Raw genomic sequence first — 20,128 nt, 5'->3', positions numbered from 1 at the left:
CAACAAGAGCAGACCTGCGGTGAGTGGCATTGGCGCATATTACTCACTACTCGGTATTGCTCCATACTGCACTTTGCCGATCAATGGTGGTGTCGTGCATGTGGAAATGACAATATATACAGATTTGGCAGATGTCCGTCCCAGCAGCGCCACTCCTACTATGTAGTACATACCGAGTTTCTACATGAGGCTGCTGCGGCCCCCAATCTCCATGCTCCCCTGGCCGTCCTTGAGCTGGCCACTGCGTCCGACGACAAACTCGTGATAGATTCGTCGCAGCCTTGCCAGCTCGTCGCGGCTGATGCTGGCCCGCGTGGACTGCAGCGCCCGTTCAATGTGCGCCCGCCCAATCACCACCTCCTTGTGCTCGCTGCCCTCTTTGCTCTCCGTCCCGGCGCTGCCACCGCCTCCCCTCTGCGACTCCCTGGCCTTGCGCCGCGCCACCTTGATCTCCTCCAGCTTGGACGCGATGGCTGCATTCTCCACCAGTGCCGCGGCCCTGCTCTTGGGCGTCGGATCTGCCACCGAAGAGTCCGCCTCGGATCCGTACCGGAACTGGACAAAGTTGGGCGACGTCTTCTTCGCCTTGCCGTTTGTTGTCACCCCGTTGGGGCGCTTCGACACAGCACCGCTCGGTTCGTTGACATCAATCACGTCGTGGATGGCCTCGAGCTGCGAGTTGGACACTAGCGCCTGCAGGTCGGCACCCGAATAGCCCTCCGTCTGGTACGCCACATCCCGAAGTACATCATCCGACTCGCTGAGCTCGTAGTCGAGCCGGACCTTTTGTAGAAGCGCCTTGAGAATATCCAGCCTGTCCTCTGCCGAGGGGAGATCGCACAGTAGGGACTTGTCCAGACGGCCTGGTCGTAGCAGGGCTGGGTCGATGAGGTCGGGCCGTGACGTTGCCGCTAGGACGTAGACGCCAGACAGGCCCTCGGCACCGTCCATCTGTGTCAGGAGCTGGTTCACCACGCGGTCCGTCACGCCCGTCGAGTCGTGGCCACGCTTGGGTGCGATCGAGTCGAACTCGTCAAAGAACAAGACGCACGGCTTGGCCGCCTGCGCGCGGTCGAACAGGTCGCGGACGCTCTTCTCTGACGCGCCAATGTACTTGTTCAGGATCTCAGGACCCTTGACGCTGATAAAGTTCAGGCCGCACTCCCCGGCAACTGCGCTGGCGAGCAGCGTCTTGCCGCAGCCGGGATACCCGTAGAGGAGCAGACCCGAGCGAAGTCGTAGAGGGCACTGCGCAAAGATGGGTGCGTACTTTGTGGGGTACTGGAGCGTCTCGAGGAGGACCTTTCTCGTCTCGTGCAGGCCTCCAATCGACTTGAACGTAGTCGTCGAGCTCTGCAGCGAGACGTTGCGTAGGGACGCCGGCGTGAACCCCTTCAGCGCCTGGTCAAAATCGGTTCGCCCCAGAGGAATGGGCTTATTGTCTGAGTCTGAAGGGTTGGACCCAATTGCTCGAATGATGGCCTCGTTCCTTGCCCGTGACACGAGAACAGCCAGGTCGCCAGGCATGTATCCATCGGTCGAGCCGGCAATGTCGAGGAAGTCTAGATCGCTTTCTAGTAGGAAACCTCCAGCCTTCTGTGGCTTCTCCGGGTCTGCCTCAGCGCCTCCGTCCATCCAGGTGCCAGCATCCTCGCCCTTCGCGCTGTTTCCATCTGCAGTGGCTGGACGGCTGTCGTCGCCCGCGTGCGTGTGGGAGCCCGCTGGAGTCGCATCCTGTGTTGCAATGGACTCCATGACTCTCCTGCGGGCCTCCTTGTCCGGAGCCGCGAGCTCGATGATATCCCGCACCACATGGCCGCTGACGACGACGTTGTTCAGCGAGTCTTTGCCTTCTGCCGTTCCCAGAAGGACGACGCCGCTCTCCCTGGTGCAGTATTGCCTCACCATGGAGCAGATAATCTCGCCAACCTGCCGGCTTCGACCATTGTCGTTGCCTACCTGTAGCTCCGTCTCGACTGGGCACAGCCTGTCGATGTCGTCCAGTACCACAATTGCTTTGCCGCCCAGCCTTGCACCCCAGCTGGCCGACATGAACAGGTGGTTCAGTGTCTCCTTGATGGTGGATATCCTCGTCTCATCTGTCACCAGCTTGCGGCAGGGGAAGTAGGTGGTGTAGAAGAGATGGTCTTCTCGTAGTCTTTGGGCCAGGTACTTGGCGATCGACGTCTTGCCAGATCCCATGGCACCTGTCAGCAGCAGCGAGGACATGTGCTCCAGCTGCTTCTGGAGGCTGACAAGAAGCGAGTCAATGCCAACGAGGAGGGAGTCGTGAGACGCCTGCAGCTCGTGGAGGTCCGAGTCGGAATTGCTAGCTGGTCGTGGCACCGCCTGCTGGAATTCTATGGGCGTCTTGCTGTCTAAGCCGAGCAGCCACTGTGTCGCATCCTTGCTGTTCTCTGGGGGAGCAGAGTTGGATCCGTAGACAAACTTTACCATGCCACCCTCCCATCCACTGGGAGCCCCCAATCCATCAAACACCCCAAGCACGGCGCCGTCCGTGATGGGACCCTGCAGCAAGCCAGGGCTGCCCGCAGACGCCGAGTAGATGGTTCTGAGCCGCTTGGCGGATTCTTCCTTCTCGGCCTTGGACTCGCCGCCAAACCTGAGTCCCTCTTGATTCGGCGAGCTCGCCGCAAAGGGGAACACCTTGACCTGCTGGACGGCTCCGGATGATAGCTGCTGGGGCGCCGGTTGGATCTTGACGACGCCCCCAACGAGCCCAGGGCACCCGAGTGCGGCGCAGAGAGCCGAGGATAACGCTGCTGTCTGGCCATTCGGTGGATCGTCCCACGGGCGAAGGTGCGCAATGACCTTGGAGGACGTCGGCGTCGTGGCGGGGGCCGAGCCGTCTTCTGGCTTGGGCTTCTGAAGGCCACCTGGCTTCATCACGTCCACGAGGCCATACTTGACCCCGTTGAATTGCCCTGTGAGGACGAGATCGCGGTCCACCCAGACGCTCAGGTCCTGGACGGGGGGCTCTTCGTCGAAATAGTCGCCCAGGCCGGCGCGGTCGATGCCACGCAGGAATAGGACCGGCTTCTCCTCCTCCCTGGCGCTCCGCCTGCGCACAGTGCTCGCGCCGCTGCGCCTGGACTTGGATGTGCTGGCGACACTCGTGTGGTCTCCGGTGTTGTGTGGGCTCTTGGCCCGGGTCTTGGGGGCGACAATGACCTCAGCGTTGGGTGACAGCTTCGCAAAGGGCACATCGGCAGGAGGGGAGGGATCCAGCGACACAACCTTGATATTGGCGGTCGAGGTTGGGGACAGGTGGAGGGTCAGGGTGTGCGGAGGCACGGGTATGCCTTCGGAGGGTGCGTAGGTCGGGTTCGGCAGGGCTCGGATCTGCGACTGGAGGTTGAGCTCGAGAAAGGTGGCGTGGAGCTCAATCATCTCCCAGTCCTCAGGGGTGAGGGGCTCGATGTTGATCGTGTGCGCTACCGGAGGGTCGACGTGGATGGTGGCCATGACCTTCTGGCCGTCGGACAGGCCGAGGGCCTTGGCCAGGGTGGCGTCAATCTCGACCAGCTGGGTCTCCTGATCCCGCGACGAGCCACGTGTGCCGTTGATGCCGTCCCTCCCCACGGGGGCAGCGGCCTTTCTCTTGCTGGGCATGCCGGTCCATCCTACGAAGACGGAGCGCTGCGACGCCGATGCGCCTCCGGCGGATTGGGCGCTTGGGGGGCGGAAGCTGAGCTCGACAATGACATTTTGGGCAGGCTTTGGACGGGCCGGTCAATTGACTTGATCCATTGAGAGGGGAGGGAGCGAGGGGGAGCTGGGAAGAGATCTACTTACGGTGTTGACATTGACCAGCAGTGAGACCAGAGTGGGCGGGAGGTTGACGAGGCAGTTCTTCAGGTGGACGAGCGACAGTTCGGCCGCAGTCGACTGCGCATTCTTCCGGGGAGCCATGGGAGCAGATTCCGCTGTCTGCGATGCGAATGCGAAGAAGACCAAGGAAAAAGAATGAAAGGGAACAGGAAGAGAAGAAACCGAAGATCAACAAGATGCTCCCCTAGAAGCAGCCGAATGAGTCGGCCCCGGCCTTTGGTACCTAGGTAGGCGGTTGCTCCTCCACGTCGGCCCCAAAGCCGAGGTAGGCCACACGTGCGGGTCGCCGACTGCCACAGTGCTGCTGCACCCCACTGTTCCACACCAGCCACGTAGTCGGGATCTCCAGCCACAGCCAACGTCGCCAGCCACAGGGGCTGTCAAGCTGTGGCTTCTTCAATTAAACCAGTGGCTGGCGAGCAGACGCGCGACGCGAAAAGACGCGTCTCGTTGGCGCCGCAGTTGGCAAGACACACCCCAACCCACCACCATCCCTGCAACTGCCTCCCCAGCCCACGAATTTGCGATCTCGTCCCTCCTCCCAGGCCTCCCTCGCTCACCACCGACGAAGGAACAACAACCGCCATTGCGACAAACAACAGCTACAAAGCAGTTGTTCAAGATGGCCCTTCGTGAATTCAAGGCGCCCGTGAGCTACGAGAAGCAGCAGAGTACGTTGCTACGCGCCCAGGGCTCCATGTTAAGCCACGCTGATTTTGATTGCAGATGCTTTCGAGAGCTTCCTGAAGGACTACAAGACGTCGCCCGAGCAGACCCTCGCAACCGCCCTGGGGGGTGTCACAATTGACGAGGATGATCTCAGCGACGAGTACGATTTTATGGACGAGGATGAGCAGGCTGCCGAGCGGAGGCGCCAGGAGCGCCAGCAAAAAAGGATCCCCCAATACAGGTACAAGAACGAGCTGCAGAAGCTGGCAAACCGCACTTCGGACGAGATCATCATCGATCTGAACGATCTGGCCGAGGTATGCACCGGCAATGCGCCTTGGATCCCCCTGATATCCGCTGACTCGGCTGGCAGTGGGAGGAACAGCAGCAGGACGACGAGATGCGACTGATCGACTCGATTGAGTTGAACACGAAGCACTACGTCGAGATCATGTCCAGGGCCGTCGACAATGTCATGCCGCAACCAGGCTCGGACGTTACGTGAGTTCGCTTCGCCATCTCTCAAAAAAAATAATTGTATCCAGCCAAGCTGACGACATATACCCCAGGTTCAAGGATGATGTACTCGACATCTTGACCGCACGCCGACAAGAGAGGAACCAGCGCTGGTCCGAGGATCAGGAAATGGACCCCTCCATGGAGACTGACAAGTTCCCTCCCGAGCTCACCCGTCGGTACACCCTCCTTTTCAAGCCTCGCTCAGGCACCCTCGACAACCCGATGAAATCGCTGGCTGTGCGCGAGGTGCGCGGTGAGCACCTCGGCCATCTCATCACCATGCGTGCCATTGCCACCCGAGTGTCCGACGTCAAGCCCATCGTCCAGGTCAATGCCTACTCCTGCGACCGCTGCGGCTGCGAAATCTTCCAGCCGGTCGCCGACAAGCAGTTTGGTCCCCTGACCGCCTGCCCGTCCGAAGACTGCAGGACGAACCAGGCCAAGGGACAGCTGACCCACTCCGTGAGGGCCTCCAAGTATCTGCCGTTCCAGGAGGTCAAGGTCCAGGAGATGGCTGAGCAGGTCCCCATCGGTCAGATCCCTCGCAGCATGACCGTTCTCTGCTATGGCAGCGTCGTGCGTCAGATCAACCCCGGCGATGTGGTTGACATCTCGGGTATCTTCCTCCCGACACCGTACACTGGCTTCAAGGCCATGAAGGCTGGTCTCCTGACCGACACCTACCTCGAGGCTCACCACATCCTGCAGCACAAGAAGGCTTACAGCGAGATGATTGTCGACCCCAAGCTTGTGCGAAGGATTGAGCAGTACCGTCAGTCGGGCCAGGTGTACGAGATGCTGGCCAAGTCCATCGCCCCCGAGATCTTCGGCCACCTGGATGTCAAGAAGGCTCTTCTCCTGCTCCTCATTGGCGGTGTTACTAAGGAGGTTGGTGATGGTATGAAGATCCGTGGTGACATCAACATCTGCATGATGGGTGACCCCGGTGTTGCCAAGTCCCAGCTCCTCAAGTACATCTCCAAGGTCGCCCCTCGCGGTGTCTACACCTCTGGACGTGGTAGCAGTGGTGTCGGTCTTACCGCTGCTGTCATGCGTGACCCTGTCACGGAAGAGATGATCCTCGAAGGCGGTGCCCTTGTCCTGGCAGATAACGGCATCTGCTGCATTGATGAGTTCGACAAGATGGACGACAACGACCGTACCGCCATCCACGAAGTCATGGAGCAGCAGACCATCTCCATCTCCAAGGCTGGCATCTCCACCACTCTCAATGCTCGGACATCGATTCTCGCGGCCGCTAACCCCATCTATGGCCGCTACAACCCGCGCATCTCCCCCGTTGAGAATATCAACCTCCCCGCCGCCCTCCTCTCCCGTTTCGATATCCTCTTCCTGCTGCTTGATACCCCATCTCGCGAGACGGATGAGCAGCTCGCCAAGCACGTCGCGTACGTGCACATGAACAACAAGCACCCCGAGGCTGTTGTCTTCACGCCCCACGAGGTGCGCTCCTACGTCGCCCAGGCCCGGACCTACCGTCCTGTGGTGCCAGGTTCCGTGTCCGACTACATGATCAAGACGTACGTCCGCATGCGAGACCAGCAGCAGCGTGCCGAGAAGAAGGGCAAGCAGTTCACCCACACCACGCCCCGTACCCTTCTGGGTATCGTGCGTCTGTCGCAGGCCCTGGCGCGCCTGCGCTTCAGCAACGAGGTCACGCAGGACGACGTCGACGAGGCGCTGCGTCTCATCGAGGCCAGCAAGGACAGCCTCAACGCCGAGGCGGGCACCAATGGCCGCCGCCTGAACGCCAGCAGCAGAATCTACAACCTGGTCAAGGCGCTGGCCGACTCGGGCGCCTGCCGAGCTGAGGACGCCGACGAAGACGAGGAGCTTGGCGTGGAGCTGAGCATGAGGAAGGTCAAGGAGCGCGTCATTGCCAAGGGCTTCACCGAGGACCAATGGATGAACGCCCTGGAGGAGTACACAACACTAGATGTAAGTCACCACCCTTTCCCCACCGGCATCCTACCGGTATCATGTACATATCAGTGCTCTAACACTACGTCTAGATCTGGCAAACTGCTGGCAACGGCTCGAGATTGGTGTTTGTCACGGCTAGTAATGATGACGATGACGCGGAAGATGACATGGACATTTGAGACCGGAATGTGTTTTATTCAAGTCATGGGATTTGGGAACTGGCAGGCGTTTCGGTATATTCTGGGTAGGCCGTGAAGATGGGGGTGGGCGTGTGAAGCTTTAGGTACCCAAGCTGGTTTGTTGAATTCGAATTTCTTCCCATCTTATCTGGTCGCCGTTCCCTTGCAAGCTACTCACTCGTATGACCTCACAAGCCTGGGAGCTAGGGCAAGGAGCAGGTTGTCACTGTATCCCAGCAACAACCGATGGATGTAGTGTCGCTTGCTCTCTATCCACTTGCTCCCCAGTGCCACACACACGGGATCAGGCTGATATGCAGTTTGATAGCCGAGTTTCAGAAAACGGTAGACCTATTCGTAGTTCTAGGTACATTCGTATAATACATGGGTTTCTACATTTGGTGTTACATCCGCATCGCCAGCAGCGACGCCCTCTCCATCTCACCCACAACGCCGCCACCGCCCAGCGCCCACTTCTCCCAGACCGTCTTGTGGTCGACCTTGGCGCGCAGCAGGCCGCTCGCGCCCCAGTAATCCATGAGGACCCTCGCCTCGTCCTTGCTCAGGTTGCCCATCCGCATCACCGTCGTGGTCTTCAGGGCGTCGTACACGCGGTCGTCATACCCCTTGTGGTAGGGGTCCGGCTTGGGGATCTCCTGCCCTGCCTGACCGGCCTCGATCTGTGAGAGGACGAGGTCCTGCGAGGAGATCCGGGGGGAGTTGTTGCCCCCGGCGGTGGCAATGATGCCGCCGCCATTGGGGAGGTCCGTCTTGCCCGACAGGGCATCGATAAAGGTGCGCACGGTGAGGAGGTCGTGGGCGTGGACCAGGTTGAAGGAGGGGTCGCGGTAGTCGCTCATCTTGTTGACGTGGGCCAGCCCATCGAGGGCGAACAGTACGGGCGGACGCCCGGGCAGCGTCAGCTCCGACCACAGGGCGGCAAAGGTCGGCCAAGCCCAATCGGCCTCCTTGGCGCTCAGGACGAGGTCGGCCAGGGTGCCCTCACCCTTCTGGTTGGTGCTGGACGACCAGTCCTTCTGCAGCTGGAGCTTCTCCAGGACGGCCTTGTTGGCGTTGTAGGTGGCCATGAGCAGCTTGAGGGCGTACACGGGCTGTGTGAACTCGACGGGGTCGGCGGTGTCCGGAACCGGGGAGTATTCGGTGTTTCCGTTGGTGAGATCATGGCCTAGAAAAGATTGGTGAACATCTGATTGCAAGAAATAAAAGTTTCGTCTGTGGTACACATACCTTCGGGGAGGTTGATGACGACCCAGTCATTCATGAGTCCGTAGGTCAGAGCCTGGAGAATCGCAATGCTCTTGCCCGTGAGCTTCCCTCCGGTCAAAACCATACGCAGGGCCTTCTTGTCCTTGGCCGAGGCCTCAAGCTTGCTCACCAGCTCGACGGCCTCTTTCCTCGCCAGAAGATGCGGCTTCCTGAACAGGTTCCACGACTGGCTGTGCTTGAAGGCCTCCAGCACGCGGAGCCGGTCCTGGACGTCGCTGGGGAGGGCAAACACCTGGCCGGCGCTGGACTCCTTGGCCATGGTGTCGGGCTCGAGGGTGGCGAGCCCCTTGACCTCGAGGGCGCTGTTGTTGCTCAGCTGGATGCGCTTGCGGAAGGCCTTGCGCTCGCCCGGGTTGGGCTTCTTGACGTGCACGACGATCTTCTTCTTCTTGGGCACCTGGGTCTTGGCCTTGCGGACCGCGCTGCCACCGCTGGCAGCGGCACCCAGGTGGCTCGTCGTCGAGAAAGCGGCTGCCAGGCTGGGGAGGACGGCTGCTGTTGGCACGCGCGGCGAGATGTGGATGGCCGGCCGCATGAGCGACCGCATTGAGTGTGCGGAAGCCATGGCGGCTGCTGTGTTGGATGTATCTGTTCGGGGTTCGGGTGGCGTTATCGCTGCATGGGGCCAATTGGTCGGAAACTCAGGTCGCCGTGCTCCAAGCTGGGGAGCTTGAGGATGTCGTCGATGGAAAATCTCAAGGACGAGTCTGGACAAGCGGATTACCTAAGGCAAAAAGAGACGCGGTTGTTGGTAGGCCAAACCGCGAGCCAGAACCGCTGCACCGGAAAAACGGCGGGTGGCTGATCCGGCGCAACAGGGGTCTCACTCTCTCTGTCTTGTCTTATCGATCCCAGGTTTGAAAAAAAAAAGATCAGGAAAAAGTCCCAGCCCACCAAGCCAGCCAAGTGCACGACAACACCCGCCAATACGGTTCCTTCTCTACAAACTCCTCAATTCGACCCCGACCTACATCATGGAGGCCCTGGAATCAAAACCTAAGCTGGATGTTGCGGTCGAGAAGCCCACGCCCTACACCTTCGACCTGGGCTACCTCGTCGCCGAGGACCCCAACCCCATCACCCTCGACCACCAGTCCATCGAGCAGTCCCTCGCCGAGGTCGCCCGCGACGGCGCCCAGTCTCTCATCAACCAGCTCCTGACCACCTGCCCCCTCAGCTCGACCAAGGACGGCGTGCTGCTCAGCCTGCCCGCGCCCGCCACCCGCCTGCCCCGCGAGAAGCCCGTGCCCCAGGCCAAGCCGCCGACCAAGTGGGAGCGCTTCGCAGCCAAGAAGGGCCTCAAGCCCAAGACGCGCGAGCAGCGCCGCAACCTGGCCTTCGACGAGCAGAGCGGCGAGTGGAAGCGCAAGTGGGGCTACGGCGGCCTGAACAAGAAGGGCCAGGACGACCCCATCATCGAGGTCGACATGGCGGCCGAGAGGGAACGCAAGGAGGGCACCAGCATCCGCGGAGACGGCAGGAGGGAGCGCAAGGAGAACCTCAAGAGGAACGAGAGGAAGATGAGGAAGAATGCAAGGCAAGCATTGGCCAATGGGAAGAAATAAGTCGTCTTGATCGCGGTTGGGGACATGCAAGGACAGCCTTGCAGGGTATTGTTAGCATGGAAACGGCGTTACCGGTCTGGCGTCTTTTGTGGTTTGCAACGTTATAAGATCCTGCTCAAGCAGCGCTCACGTTTGTATGGAATAAAAGCACAAGATGATTCCTTCAACCATGTACTCTTCGCACCCAACCCCCCTTCTCGTGTTCTCCAAAAATGATCCAACTCCTTTCAGAAAGAGCCTCTCCAATGCAAACACCCCCCCTATAATACAAGCTCTCCCATTCCCCAGTAGTGGCATATAATCCTGGGGTGGCAGTGCCGCGAGCCAACGGCACGCTCCGTCCTGTATGAGCTGGCACGGAAGTAGGCACGCGCGTGCGTCTGAGAGACGTAGTAGTAGTAGTAGTTGGGATGAGATCATGCTCAAAACTGGAAGCTTGATGTATGTGCCCGTAGACAAGAACTTGAATCCACCCAATATTGCCGAGTGGTGGCCGACAGTGAAAGAGACCGAGGAACGGTGCCATAATGGAACGCTGGGCAATGAATCAACTTTTGTTGAGCTTGAATGTCTGGCAGGCATCTAAAACGAGGCATGCCCAAGTCAAGCAAAGTAGCAAATCGACAGTCAACAGTGCAAGTAAAGGCGGAAATGGTCGTAAACGGCGTTATTTCGTAACTCGGCGGACGCTGGAAATATTCAGGGGTATCATTGCCGAGAGTGCGAATAATGACGATTTGCCCGAGGCAGATTAGTTGAACCCGAGAGGCGACAGAGGCTTGATAGGGGATAGTCGGCGAAGCTCGGTAGTCCTTATATGCTCTCGCTCGCTTTGAATAGACAACGTAGTCGAAATACTCGAGTCATGGGACCCGACTGTGTTCTTAGACCCTGATTCCTGGAGCTGAGCTTGCTTCGGGGTCAGGGGGCGTTCGTCCGCGCTGCGGTAGCTCTGGTCGGAATGCACACTGGCGCTGTCCGGCGATGGTGTGATACGCTGCCGATCGTCTGATTGAGGTTCTAGAGGCTCTTCCGGCTTATCTTTCTTCTCGCTGCGCCTAGGTTCCCGCGGCGCTGTCAACCCTTGAGGCGGCGGTTGGTCGAGTAGCCGATATTCCTCCTCAATGTATGCAGCCTCGTTCTTACAGCCCTTCCAGCACTCTCTCCAGTTACAGACGAGAAACTTGAAACAGAAGGCGTCAATCTTCATGCAAGGCTGGAAGCAGATGCACAAGTTGCGGAAGTCCATCTTGTTCTTGTCGGAGTGCGCCAGGAGCAGGCTTAGGTGGCATGTGATTGCGAATAGAAGGTAATACTGGAAAGGCGAGAGATTTGACAGCTCGTCTACGAGCATTTCTGGGACCGTCTCGGAGCCAGCACATTCCCGTGAGATCCGCTCCTGGGAGGCTTTGGGGAAAAGCTCATCAGGAAGCTCGCGCAACCAGGCCTTGAGCATGGAGCCGATAATGTTGATGTCGTACAGGTCTTCTTCTTCCAGCAGATTCACATCATATTCTGCCATGAATGGTTAGCCAGAGGTATATTTGCCGGCAAAGAGGAAATGACTTACCTTCATCGAACCGTCTCTGCCACCTCTTGATTTGGGGGCCACTGCCCGGAACCCTGTAAAGGCCTTCGACCTCGCAGCCCTTGTAGTTGAGGTAGTCAATTGCCCTCCATGGGAAGGCGGGCATCCAGAACTCGGTCTTGTCCCTCGAGTCCTCAAGTCGTTTCGAGATGCGCGTCTTGCGTGCTTGCACAGCAAGAGGGAGGTTAAGTACCTTCAATTGGTAGTGGTCATCATCTGGAGGCATGTGGCCGTCATATATGCCGGCACTGCGGTGGCCTTTTCCGAATAAGGTCCTCCCAAACATGCCGGCTGCCCGTGTAGATGAGTTCTTAAGCCCGCTCAAAAATGTTGAGCCTCCCCCATTCTCTCTAGCTGAGGCAGATAAACCCTTGGATTCCCTTGGGTCCCTCCCGCGATAGTGATCCCGACTCACAGGACCCTCGCGTGTAGGCAGTCGGTCCTCCGAGCGATTCCGCACCGATGAATCCATCATATCGCGGAATGAACGGTCGTGGGCGACTGGGGCGGTTTTTAGGGGAGGCAGATCGCCCTCCGCGCTTGACTGGCTCACCAGAGCGGGCATCGGATCGTGGGCCTCGACCGGGCTAGTAGCTTCTTTATCTCGAGTCGACTTGGTTCGAGTCAATAGTCCGAATGGCTTTTGTTTGCCCTTTTTTGTGACGGTCGATGTAATGCCTGGCTCGCGATCACCAGCGGAAGAAAGTGAAAGCTCGGATCGCGATGTTTTCAAGTTCAGGGGCTTCGAGTTGTCGTCCGGGTCCATAGGGCGAGGGGATTCTATTTAGAAGGGGAGGTCAGTAAGACAGGGTCGCAAAAGTATTGTTTCGATGACGTTTGTTGCATGATGGATGATGATGATGTGGAGGCCCCCTATTCCAACTCCCTTATTGCAAGGGTGGAGCTTTGTTTCTTTGAGGCGATTTAGGTTTGCAACATACCTCCTTGCCTGGATGCGCCCGGACCTTCGCTCCCTCGCGACTGCGCCTCGTCGCGTGAGGATACGGAGAGTTGGTGAGCGTGGCTGCTGAATTGGCTGATAGTCTTGGATTGCTTATGGAAATGGAAGAATCCACCGCCCTTGGATTTCTTGGTCTCCGGGTAAGCTGACCGCACCGGGGCGGCGGAGGAGTTGTAGGAGGTGGCTATGTGAGGATACGTGGTTGGTTTCTGGGCCTTGTCGTCAATGAAGGGCTGGGAGGGGCGTCGGCGATCCAGGGACTCGAATTCCGGGCTCTTGGGCTGGCCAGGCCGCGCGGTTTGCGGTCGCTTCCCAGCAAACCTGCCACTGAAAGGCGAGGTGCGCGAGGCGGCAGAAGCGGGCGATCGGGAGTCAGCGGGCGAAAGGCCAGTCGATGTTGGGGAGACGGTGTCGAGGTCGGCGGACAATGTGCTGCCGTGATGGATGCGGTTTGGGACTGCGGCTGTGGTGGAAGGAGCAGTCGTGGAGCTGGGATCCTGCAGCGACAGCGGCTGAGGAGCCGATTTTTTGCGTGCCATGTTTAGCTCCCGAGGAGAGCAATACCTAACACTACGACGATGTAGTATGTATGTAATCCTCCGTATATAGGTAACCAACCAAGACGGCCATGTGCCGCAGGAGGGCGGCGGTGTCTGGACGTGAGAGCCGCTGAGGAAGGGGGGTGTGGGCTTCCAACAACAAGCTTGATGGGTGAGGTGAGGTGAAGTGTGGGCACATGCGCCAGGAACAGGCAAAGCCGCAATGGCTCAGGCAGGTCAGGCCCCGTGCAGCCTGAGGGGCTGGGACAGCGGCAAAGCGTGTCACGGTGTCACAGGTACCTTACCTGCTATGTTCGGTGGTAGGTGGTGAGGAAATTGGCGGGCGACACGAGCTGGCGAAAGGAATCAAGGGGTCCTCGGCTTGTGGGCGGGTCGGGGGTTTTGTCGCTACCATGTACTTCGTACGAAGTACACAACTGCACGATAGACGAGCGCCGCCAACAAGGGAAAGAGGAGATTAGGAACCGAGAGATCCAGGTGGCCACGAGACTCCGGATGCCCGTTATGAACTGCTGCTGCGACTGCCGTCGCCGCCGTTGCTGCATGCAGTAATTCTTCGTGAGGAGAAACGAGGGGGGTTGCTGCGCGCGATCGGCGAGGAGACGCGAGTGTTGCCAGCACGTTGGGCAGGAAGCTCTGTCTGTGGCTCTGTGCCTGGACAGGAGGAAATAAAATGAGCACAGTCTAATAATGGAATGCGCTCCGCCGTACGGAGTATGAATACTAACTACAATCAACATGATAGTACTCCGTATCTACTTGGGCACTTAGTTGCTTACATAGTACGTACCGCCTACAAGTTACGCATACTTTTGCATATCAGGGCCCGGCAAAAACATCCAGGTTTCAGACTCTCTGGCGATATCCAACACATGGCAGCCTCAGAAGAGACCCATCAGATGCAGCGCTATCGTCACGGCCTAGGTACTTTCTGAAACGAGGAACGATCCCAGGGGCTATCAGCTCAGACCAATGGCACCAGCCTGCATCCTGCCCCATCAGATTGGGATGTGGTCCTTTAGGGGCGAGAATGTGCGTGGGTCCGAAGGTCATCACTGTGGGTGCGCGCGGTTCCGTGTTCCGTCTTGGTCCCTGTGGAAACTGGAAATCCATCATGGATCCATGATCCGGATGTCACTACTCCGTACTTGTACGGATAGGTACGAGTACGTATCTCCCGTTGACCCATCCGTATTGCTGATCCTCGGTGTCCGAAAACCCCCAAAAGTCGCCTCGTTTCTACCTTGTACACATTTAAAAAGGATTGTTTAAAGGGCGGTGTGCAAGGGAGGTTAGTATCAGGTTACAAACAAAGGTGTAAGTCTATGGGGTTGGTCCACTAATAACCATGAGGTCAGTTGCCACAAGCTTGCACCGCTCGGGCAGAACAGCTCTGCCAAAGCTTATATCAACCAACTACCAGCAGAATGCTGCTCCCCGATCAGCCTGCAGATCAGTCCGACACGTTCAAATGGGAGACAAATGTGAGCGTTATTCAATGCCGATACCCAAACAACCGTGAGAGCATGCGTGGTTTTATTTAGTTCAAAGTTGCTACGGATACGGATGCACATGCACAGCTCAAAATCCATGCTCGTATCGTACCTAACCGACTTGAGCCCCACATCGCCGCGACTGCTTTGTGATTACGTAACTTACGGGTCCCAACTTTGGAGCCACCAGCAAAATTCATCACTAGCAGAAACAAGAACCAACTCTCTCTCCCATTTCTTCTCCCGCCTCCAACACGCTCAGTCGCCATGGTCCAAGGCACAGCGCCTCCCGAGCAGCTTGCTCTTGCCACTGATGCTCATGTCCGGTATATTCAGAGCCTGGACACGAAGAAAGATGAGCTGGACTATTGGTTGACTGAGCACTTGCGGCTGAACGGTGTGTACTGGGGGTTGACGGCCCTCCATCTGCTCGGTCATCCCGATGCGCTTCCCCGCCAGGAGACCATTGACTTTGTCCTATCGTGTCAGCATGAAAATGGTGGTTTTGGAGCTGCGCCCGGACACGACGCCCACATGCTGTCCACAGTAAGTGCTGTGCAGATTCTCGCCATGGTGGACGGCTTCGAGGATCTCGAGGCCCGAGGCAAGGGTAAAGCTCAGGTTGGCAAATGTACGAGCCGCCCAAGTCCTGCCACTGGGTTCCAATCTAACCAGAATCACAGTCATAGCTGACCTCCAAATCCGCGAGACCGGAACCTTCTGCGGAGATGAATGGGGGGAGGAAGACACCCGCTTCCTCTACGGTGCCCTCAATGCCCTGTCGCTCCTTGGGCTCCTGTCCCTCGTTGATGCCGACAAAGCCATCTCTTATGTCGCAGCTTGCGCCAACTTTGATGGAGGCTATGGCGTTCGACCGGGTGCGGAGTCGCACTCGGGTCAGATTTTCACCTGCGTCGCCGCGCTCGCTATCGCCGGGCGACTTGACCTTGTTGATGTGGAGAAGCTTGGTCAGTGGTTGAGTGAGAGACAGGTACCATGCGGTGGCCTCAACGGCCGGCCTGAGAAGCAGGAAGATGTCTGCTACAGCTGGTGGGTGCTGAGCAGCCTAGCTATCATCGGCCGTGATCACTGGATCGACCGTGAGGGCTTGATCAACTTCATTCTGCGTTGCCAGGACACTGAGAATGGCGGCATATCCGACAGGCCTGGAGACATGGTCGACGTGTGGCACACCTGTTTTGGCACCGCTGGCCTAAGCCTCTTGGGCTATCCAGACATGGAGGCTGTGGATCCAGTCTACTGCATGCCAAAGAATATTGTCAAGCGATATGTGGGTTGATTTAGCCCATCACACCACAGAGCACCACCGGATGATACCCAGAAGCATCAACGATGATTGAAGAGCAGATGCCTTTCAACGCCCCCTCTCGCCATCTAATAACCTGCTAAAGACAATGTGCTGTGTTAGCCAGGATACAAGGCGAGAGGAGAAGAAATTGTTGGTATTTTCAGGGGCATCGCCTTTTACTCTGTGGCGTTCGCCCTGTGAAGTCCTTCAGACATGATCAGATACCCCCACTCACCTGGTCTTCGTCGGCCTGGTGGGAGGAGAACATGTGGAAGCTCGAAACGCATCCAGATGCAGCCCTTTCAGGCCCTCCACTGTAAGATGATGGCGTTCGCGGAGGTACTGGATTGACTGTACACCATCGCGCAAATCGCTTCGCATTTGTAGTAGTTTGGAACCTATATCTCTCAAATAATAGCTGCAATTCATATAACGATGTTTCCATCCGCAGTGTGTGCACGAAGTTCGCATGAAGTTCCTTGTCGTGGACGTTGGTCAATAGTGTCTGCCTCCTAAATGCTGTTCCTTTGCGAGTTCGACTGGATCACACAACTCTCCTCCTCCGCTTACCGCTACCTGGACAGTTATCCTTTTATGGCTTTGTCAATTTTCTCCTTGATTGCTGTCACTAACCCGGTTGAGCTGCTTGCTCAGCCTATAATTACAAACAACCCAGCAAATGTCATGGCAGTACGCATAGTTGAGAGCTGCCGACCAGTTTCTTTTTCTGAACTCCCATAGCAATATCTCATCCGTATGATTTCCCACACAATATAACCAGCTCTTTTCCATTTGCGTATATTATGTTGGTCGTGATCGCGGTCGTCACCGTTGTGCGTTATTGAATCTTGTGCACTTACGAGGTTATAATGGGCCGCGCTTCGTCTCGTGTGTCACTCCAACCCCATTTCGACAATCATATTCTCTACTCAAATACTATGCATTACAGTATTTTGCGAAGAGGCGAAGGTTGACCTGATTTATTTCTATAGGGCTGTTCTTGATGCTGTCCGCATTTGCTCGCCCTACTAGGCGCTCACAAGGGGACATTCCCCTACCTGCATGAATCACAGATAACTACCAAGTTGATATCGATATGAGATTCCATCTTCCAACCTAGTAATTGGAGATTTTGAGGTCCCAGGATAAATATAAAGTGACCCAAAGTTCCTATTGAAGGTAAGTACAATTTTGGTAGGTGAGGCAGCGAAAGGGCTGAGCCTGGGGAAGGAGCAGGTGCTCAAGGGTTTCCTCGGGTAGGAGCTCGAGAGCCTTTCCTTCATGGCCCCTCTCCGCCTCCAACCTTAGCTCCCTTCCTCTCTTTCTCTCTTTCCCTCTTTCTCTTTTTCTCTCTCCATATCGTCTTAAACCTTTCCCTCCGTCCCTTCCTCCGCCAGCTGCCCCCAGACCAAAGTGCGAGGGAAGTTGACAGGGTAGCTACGGTCTTCCATTATCCGGCACTTGGAAGCATATTGGCCGCAACTTCTGTTCCAGAAGTCACGAAGAAAAATGACGAGGCGTGGACGCAAGCAGAACAAAGCCTTTTTGGTAAGAAGCTCTAGGAATCCCCATCTTGCCTTCCCAAGCACATCGTCCCTCAGTTCTCAGCTTCCCCTATCTCCCATCTCTATCCCCACGGCCTTGTGTCTTCCTGGAAGATTCTTAGTTACCGTGGTGAAACCCCTCCCTCGCCTGCTCTCCTCCCTTTACATCCCACCTTGTCGTTCTGTCGTTCGAGTTGCTCTTTTCTATCCCGTCGTTCATTGCACCGTCTTGGCTTCTTGTGTCCAAACCCACAGACTCAACTTGAGGTTCTTGGCTTGTTGCTCCTTTCCAACTCTGTCCTCCTCGACTTTTTTTTAGCGAGGCATTAAGACTGCTGTTCTCCGATTTTTCTTTCGTTTGTACGAGACAACCTCCAAACCTTCCGGACCCGATCATCCTCTATTCCTTAAACATTTGCAAATGGCTAACCTGTTAACCAGAAAATGGCCTCGCTGCCTCTTCTAACAGAGGCGGAAGGTATCACAATCGGCGCTCAGAAAAAAATCCCGCTTCTATGCTTTGTTTGTCCCGACACGCCTCGGTTCTCCGACAACTCCCATCTCCTCACTCACATTTCCTCCAAAGGCCATCTGCATCATGAGACGCAAACAAAACTCAGGGCCCACCAGGATGCGGCCTCCGCTATGGCTGCCCAGGAATACGACCAGTGGTATCAAGAAAACGGAATCGAACCTTTGCTTGTCGAGAGGATGAGGACCAAACAGTTGAAAGAAGCATCCAGGAACAAGCGTATTCGAGCTCCTTCTGTGGTGCCCCCATCAAAGGTCCATCACCTCTCTCCATTTTGAATCTTTCTATTGAGTCTCATTAACTAATTCCCTCCATAGCAGGCAAAGAAGAAATCAAGACGAACTACCAACGACAATGCTGCTATCAAATCGGAGCAAGATGGGATCATCTCAACCCCTCCCAAAGTTTCTGGATTCTTCCCGTTCGGTAACGATACCGAGATTTTAGACGATCTTTTTGTCACAAGTGACATGATGTCTCTCAAAGGACAGATTTGGCCTGGGATGGGAAAGATGGATCTTGCGAACGAAGAAATGAAACGCACCCGAAATCAGCGAAAGCCCCGGTCGGTTGTGGATAAGATGAGAAGAACTTCAGAAGGAATTTCACCTACTCAGGTTGTCATGACTTCCCAGTTCGACGTGGAACGAATCAAAGGTGTCTATGATGATGACTCCCCAGTCTCGGACCAAGAAGACCAGGTTTGCATATTTCATCTCGACTTGGACGCAGCAGAGCTGACATGTAGAAGTCTCCACCACGAAAAATCACACGAACCAGACGCAAAAAGCCACAGCCTCTTGCCGAAATCTCTACCAATGTTCCACGAGGGGGGGTTGAGAAAGAGGCCGGCGACCATGTTGCGTCTTCAGGGAAATTGCCAAAATCGAAGCATCGTTTCGATCAGGACACGAGCTCGAACATTCCCATGTCTCTCGGGCCTTTTAGACCGACAAATGACATTTTCCGTGATGATGAATCCAAAGGGGGTACGTGGTACTCTTGTTGGCCCGACGCAGCATATCTGACTCGCGAAGGGGCCGTCGATGGAGGAGGCTTTGCAGCTCAATCGGAAAGGGATCAGAGGTAAGTAGATAGATGCATTTCGAAGACTCAGGAACGTTTGAAACTAACTTTATGTCAGGTTCGAGTTCCGTGACCGGCTTTCTATGCACACACTGAACCCAATCTCCCATCCAAGCCTAGCTTCCCCGACACCATCGTCTAGAGATTTGCCCACTCGCACGTTGTCAGGGAAGGAAGCGACTCGCGCAAGGTTTCACGGCCAGCCTTATTTTGTGCACGGAAACTACCAATCTCCAGGTAAGCCTCATATTTAAGCCCGGCCCTCGCTGCCTTCCGGCAAAGTCAAATCATTAAACCCGAGTAGATTCGTTTTCCCCGCCAGATGGATCGTACTCCATGAATGAAGCGCCCCCGTATCATCACGGGACCCGGTATCCTTTTTCTGCTGCCCCGAACTACAGTAGTAGCGTACAGGACCACTACCGAGCTGCCCCCGATATTCAAGTCTCGGTGAAGCAAGACGAGTATCCCCAAGGAAACCACGACGATGCACTTAGAAGCTCAGGGTCGAACTTTTTTCTGGGAATTTCGAATGCGAGCACAAACCCTTTGTTCTCGCAAGACCGGTTTTTCCTTAACTCGTACACCCATTCCATATCTCATCATCAACCACCTTCCCCTCTAGGGTTCAGCACCGTTAACGGCAGCCGGGAGCGCAGCTATTCAACAGCTTGTGACCAGGAACCTCGCCATCAGATCAAGCTGGAGCCTCATATATGCGATGCACTTCAGAACGACTGCCCCTCCGATCACAAAGAAGTTGGCCTCAACCCCGAATCCATGTGGTCTGGTCGTGGGTCCGAGGATGACTTGGTCATCCATGAGCATCTCCATCCGGTAAATTTGGAGCTGTGAGATTGTCTAGCACAGCTACTACTAAGAACCATACTCAGGTTCATCATCCTAGGTATGCTGTATGAGGTCTTTCATCGCGCTTTTTGTTCGGTAGTCTTTCTGGACACCCGGATACCAGGAGAGCCTCATCCATGATACCCGACTTAACATCATTTGTCACGGAATGGCAAAATTGTAATTCCGGG

General features: G+C 56.4%; 6 protein-coding genes across 6 annotated transcripts; 3 read left to right on the top strand and 3 right to left on the bottom strand.

Moving 5' to 3' along the window:
- Positions 1-180: 180 nt before the first annotated feature.
- Positions 181-3,933, bottom strand: PEX1 (AAA family ATPase peroxin 1; the record flags this gene model as incomplete). The annotated part of the gene is made up of 2 exons (XM_083190478.1): positions 181-3,738; positions 3,817-3,933. 2 exons carry the CDS (start codon positions 3,931-3,933, stop codon positions 181-183), a joined length of 3,675 nt encoding a protein of 1,224 aa, XP_083054337.1.
- Positions 3,934-4,474: 541 nt separating this feature from the next.
- Positions 4,475-7,163, top strand: mcm7 (DNA replication licensing factor MCM7; the record flags this gene model as incomplete). Its single annotated transcript, XM_083190477.1, has 5 exons — positions 4,475-4,523; positions 4,579-4,838; positions 4,895-5,022; positions 5,091-6,999; positions 7,074-7,163. The coding sequence occupies 5 exons, from the start codon at positions 4,475-4,477 to the stop codon at positions 7,161-7,163; spliced, it is 2,436 nt and encodes an 811-aa protein (XP_083054336.1).
- Positions 7,164-7,567: 404 nt separating this feature from the next.
- ACO1O0_000981 (mitochondrial 37S ribosomal protein mS29) lies at positions 7,568-9,015 on the bottom strand (the record flags this gene model as incomplete). Its single annotated transcript, XM_083190476.1, has 2 exons — positions 7,568-8,349; positions 8,412-9,015. 2 exons carry the CDS (start codon positions 9,013-9,015, stop codon positions 7,568-7,570), a joined length of 1,386 nt encoding a protein of 461 aa, XP_083054335.1.
- A 409-nt stretch (positions 9,016-9,424) lies between these two features.
- On the top strand, positions 9,425-10,015 carry RRS1 (ribosome biogenesis protein RRS1; the record flags this gene model as incomplete). The annotated part of the gene is made up of 1 exon (XM_083190475.1): positions 9,425-10,015. One exon carries the CDS (start codon positions 9,425-9,427, stop codon positions 10,013-10,015), a length of 591 nt encoding a protein of 196 aa, XP_083054334.1.
- A 751-nt stretch (positions 10,016-10,766) lies between these two features.
- On the bottom strand, positions 10,767-13,103 carry ACO1O0_000979 (Rho GTPase-activating protein; the record flags this gene model as incomplete). Its single annotated transcript, XM_083190474.1, has 3 exons — positions 10,767-11,530; positions 11,586-12,383; positions 12,545-13,103. 3 exons carry the CDS (start codon positions 13,101-13,103, stop codon positions 10,767-10,769), a joined length of 2,121 nt encoding a protein of 706 aa, XP_083054333.1.
- A 1,781-nt stretch (positions 13,104-14,884) lies between these two features.
- Positions 14,885-15,917, top strand: BET2 (Rab geranylgeranyltransferase BET2; the record flags this gene model as incomplete). The annotated part of the gene is made up of 2 exons (XM_083190473.1): positions 14,885-15,248; positions 15,301-15,917. 2 exons carry the CDS (start codon positions 14,885-14,887, stop codon positions 15,915-15,917), a joined length of 981 nt encoding a protein of 326 aa, XP_083054332.1.
- Positions 15,918-20,128: the final 4,211 nt, after the last annotated feature.

The sequence above is a fragment of the Amphichorda felina genome (assembly GCF_050947745.1).
Source record: "Amphichorda felina strain 45539 chromosome Unknown scaffold_1, whole genome shotgun sequence".
Taxonomy (NCBI): Eukaryota; Fungi; Ascomycota; class Sordariomycetes; order Hypocreales; family Bionectriaceae; genus Amphichorda; species Amphichorda felina.
Note: the sequence above shows the minus strand (reverse complement) of the source record. Positions and strands in the feature narration are given on the sequence as shown.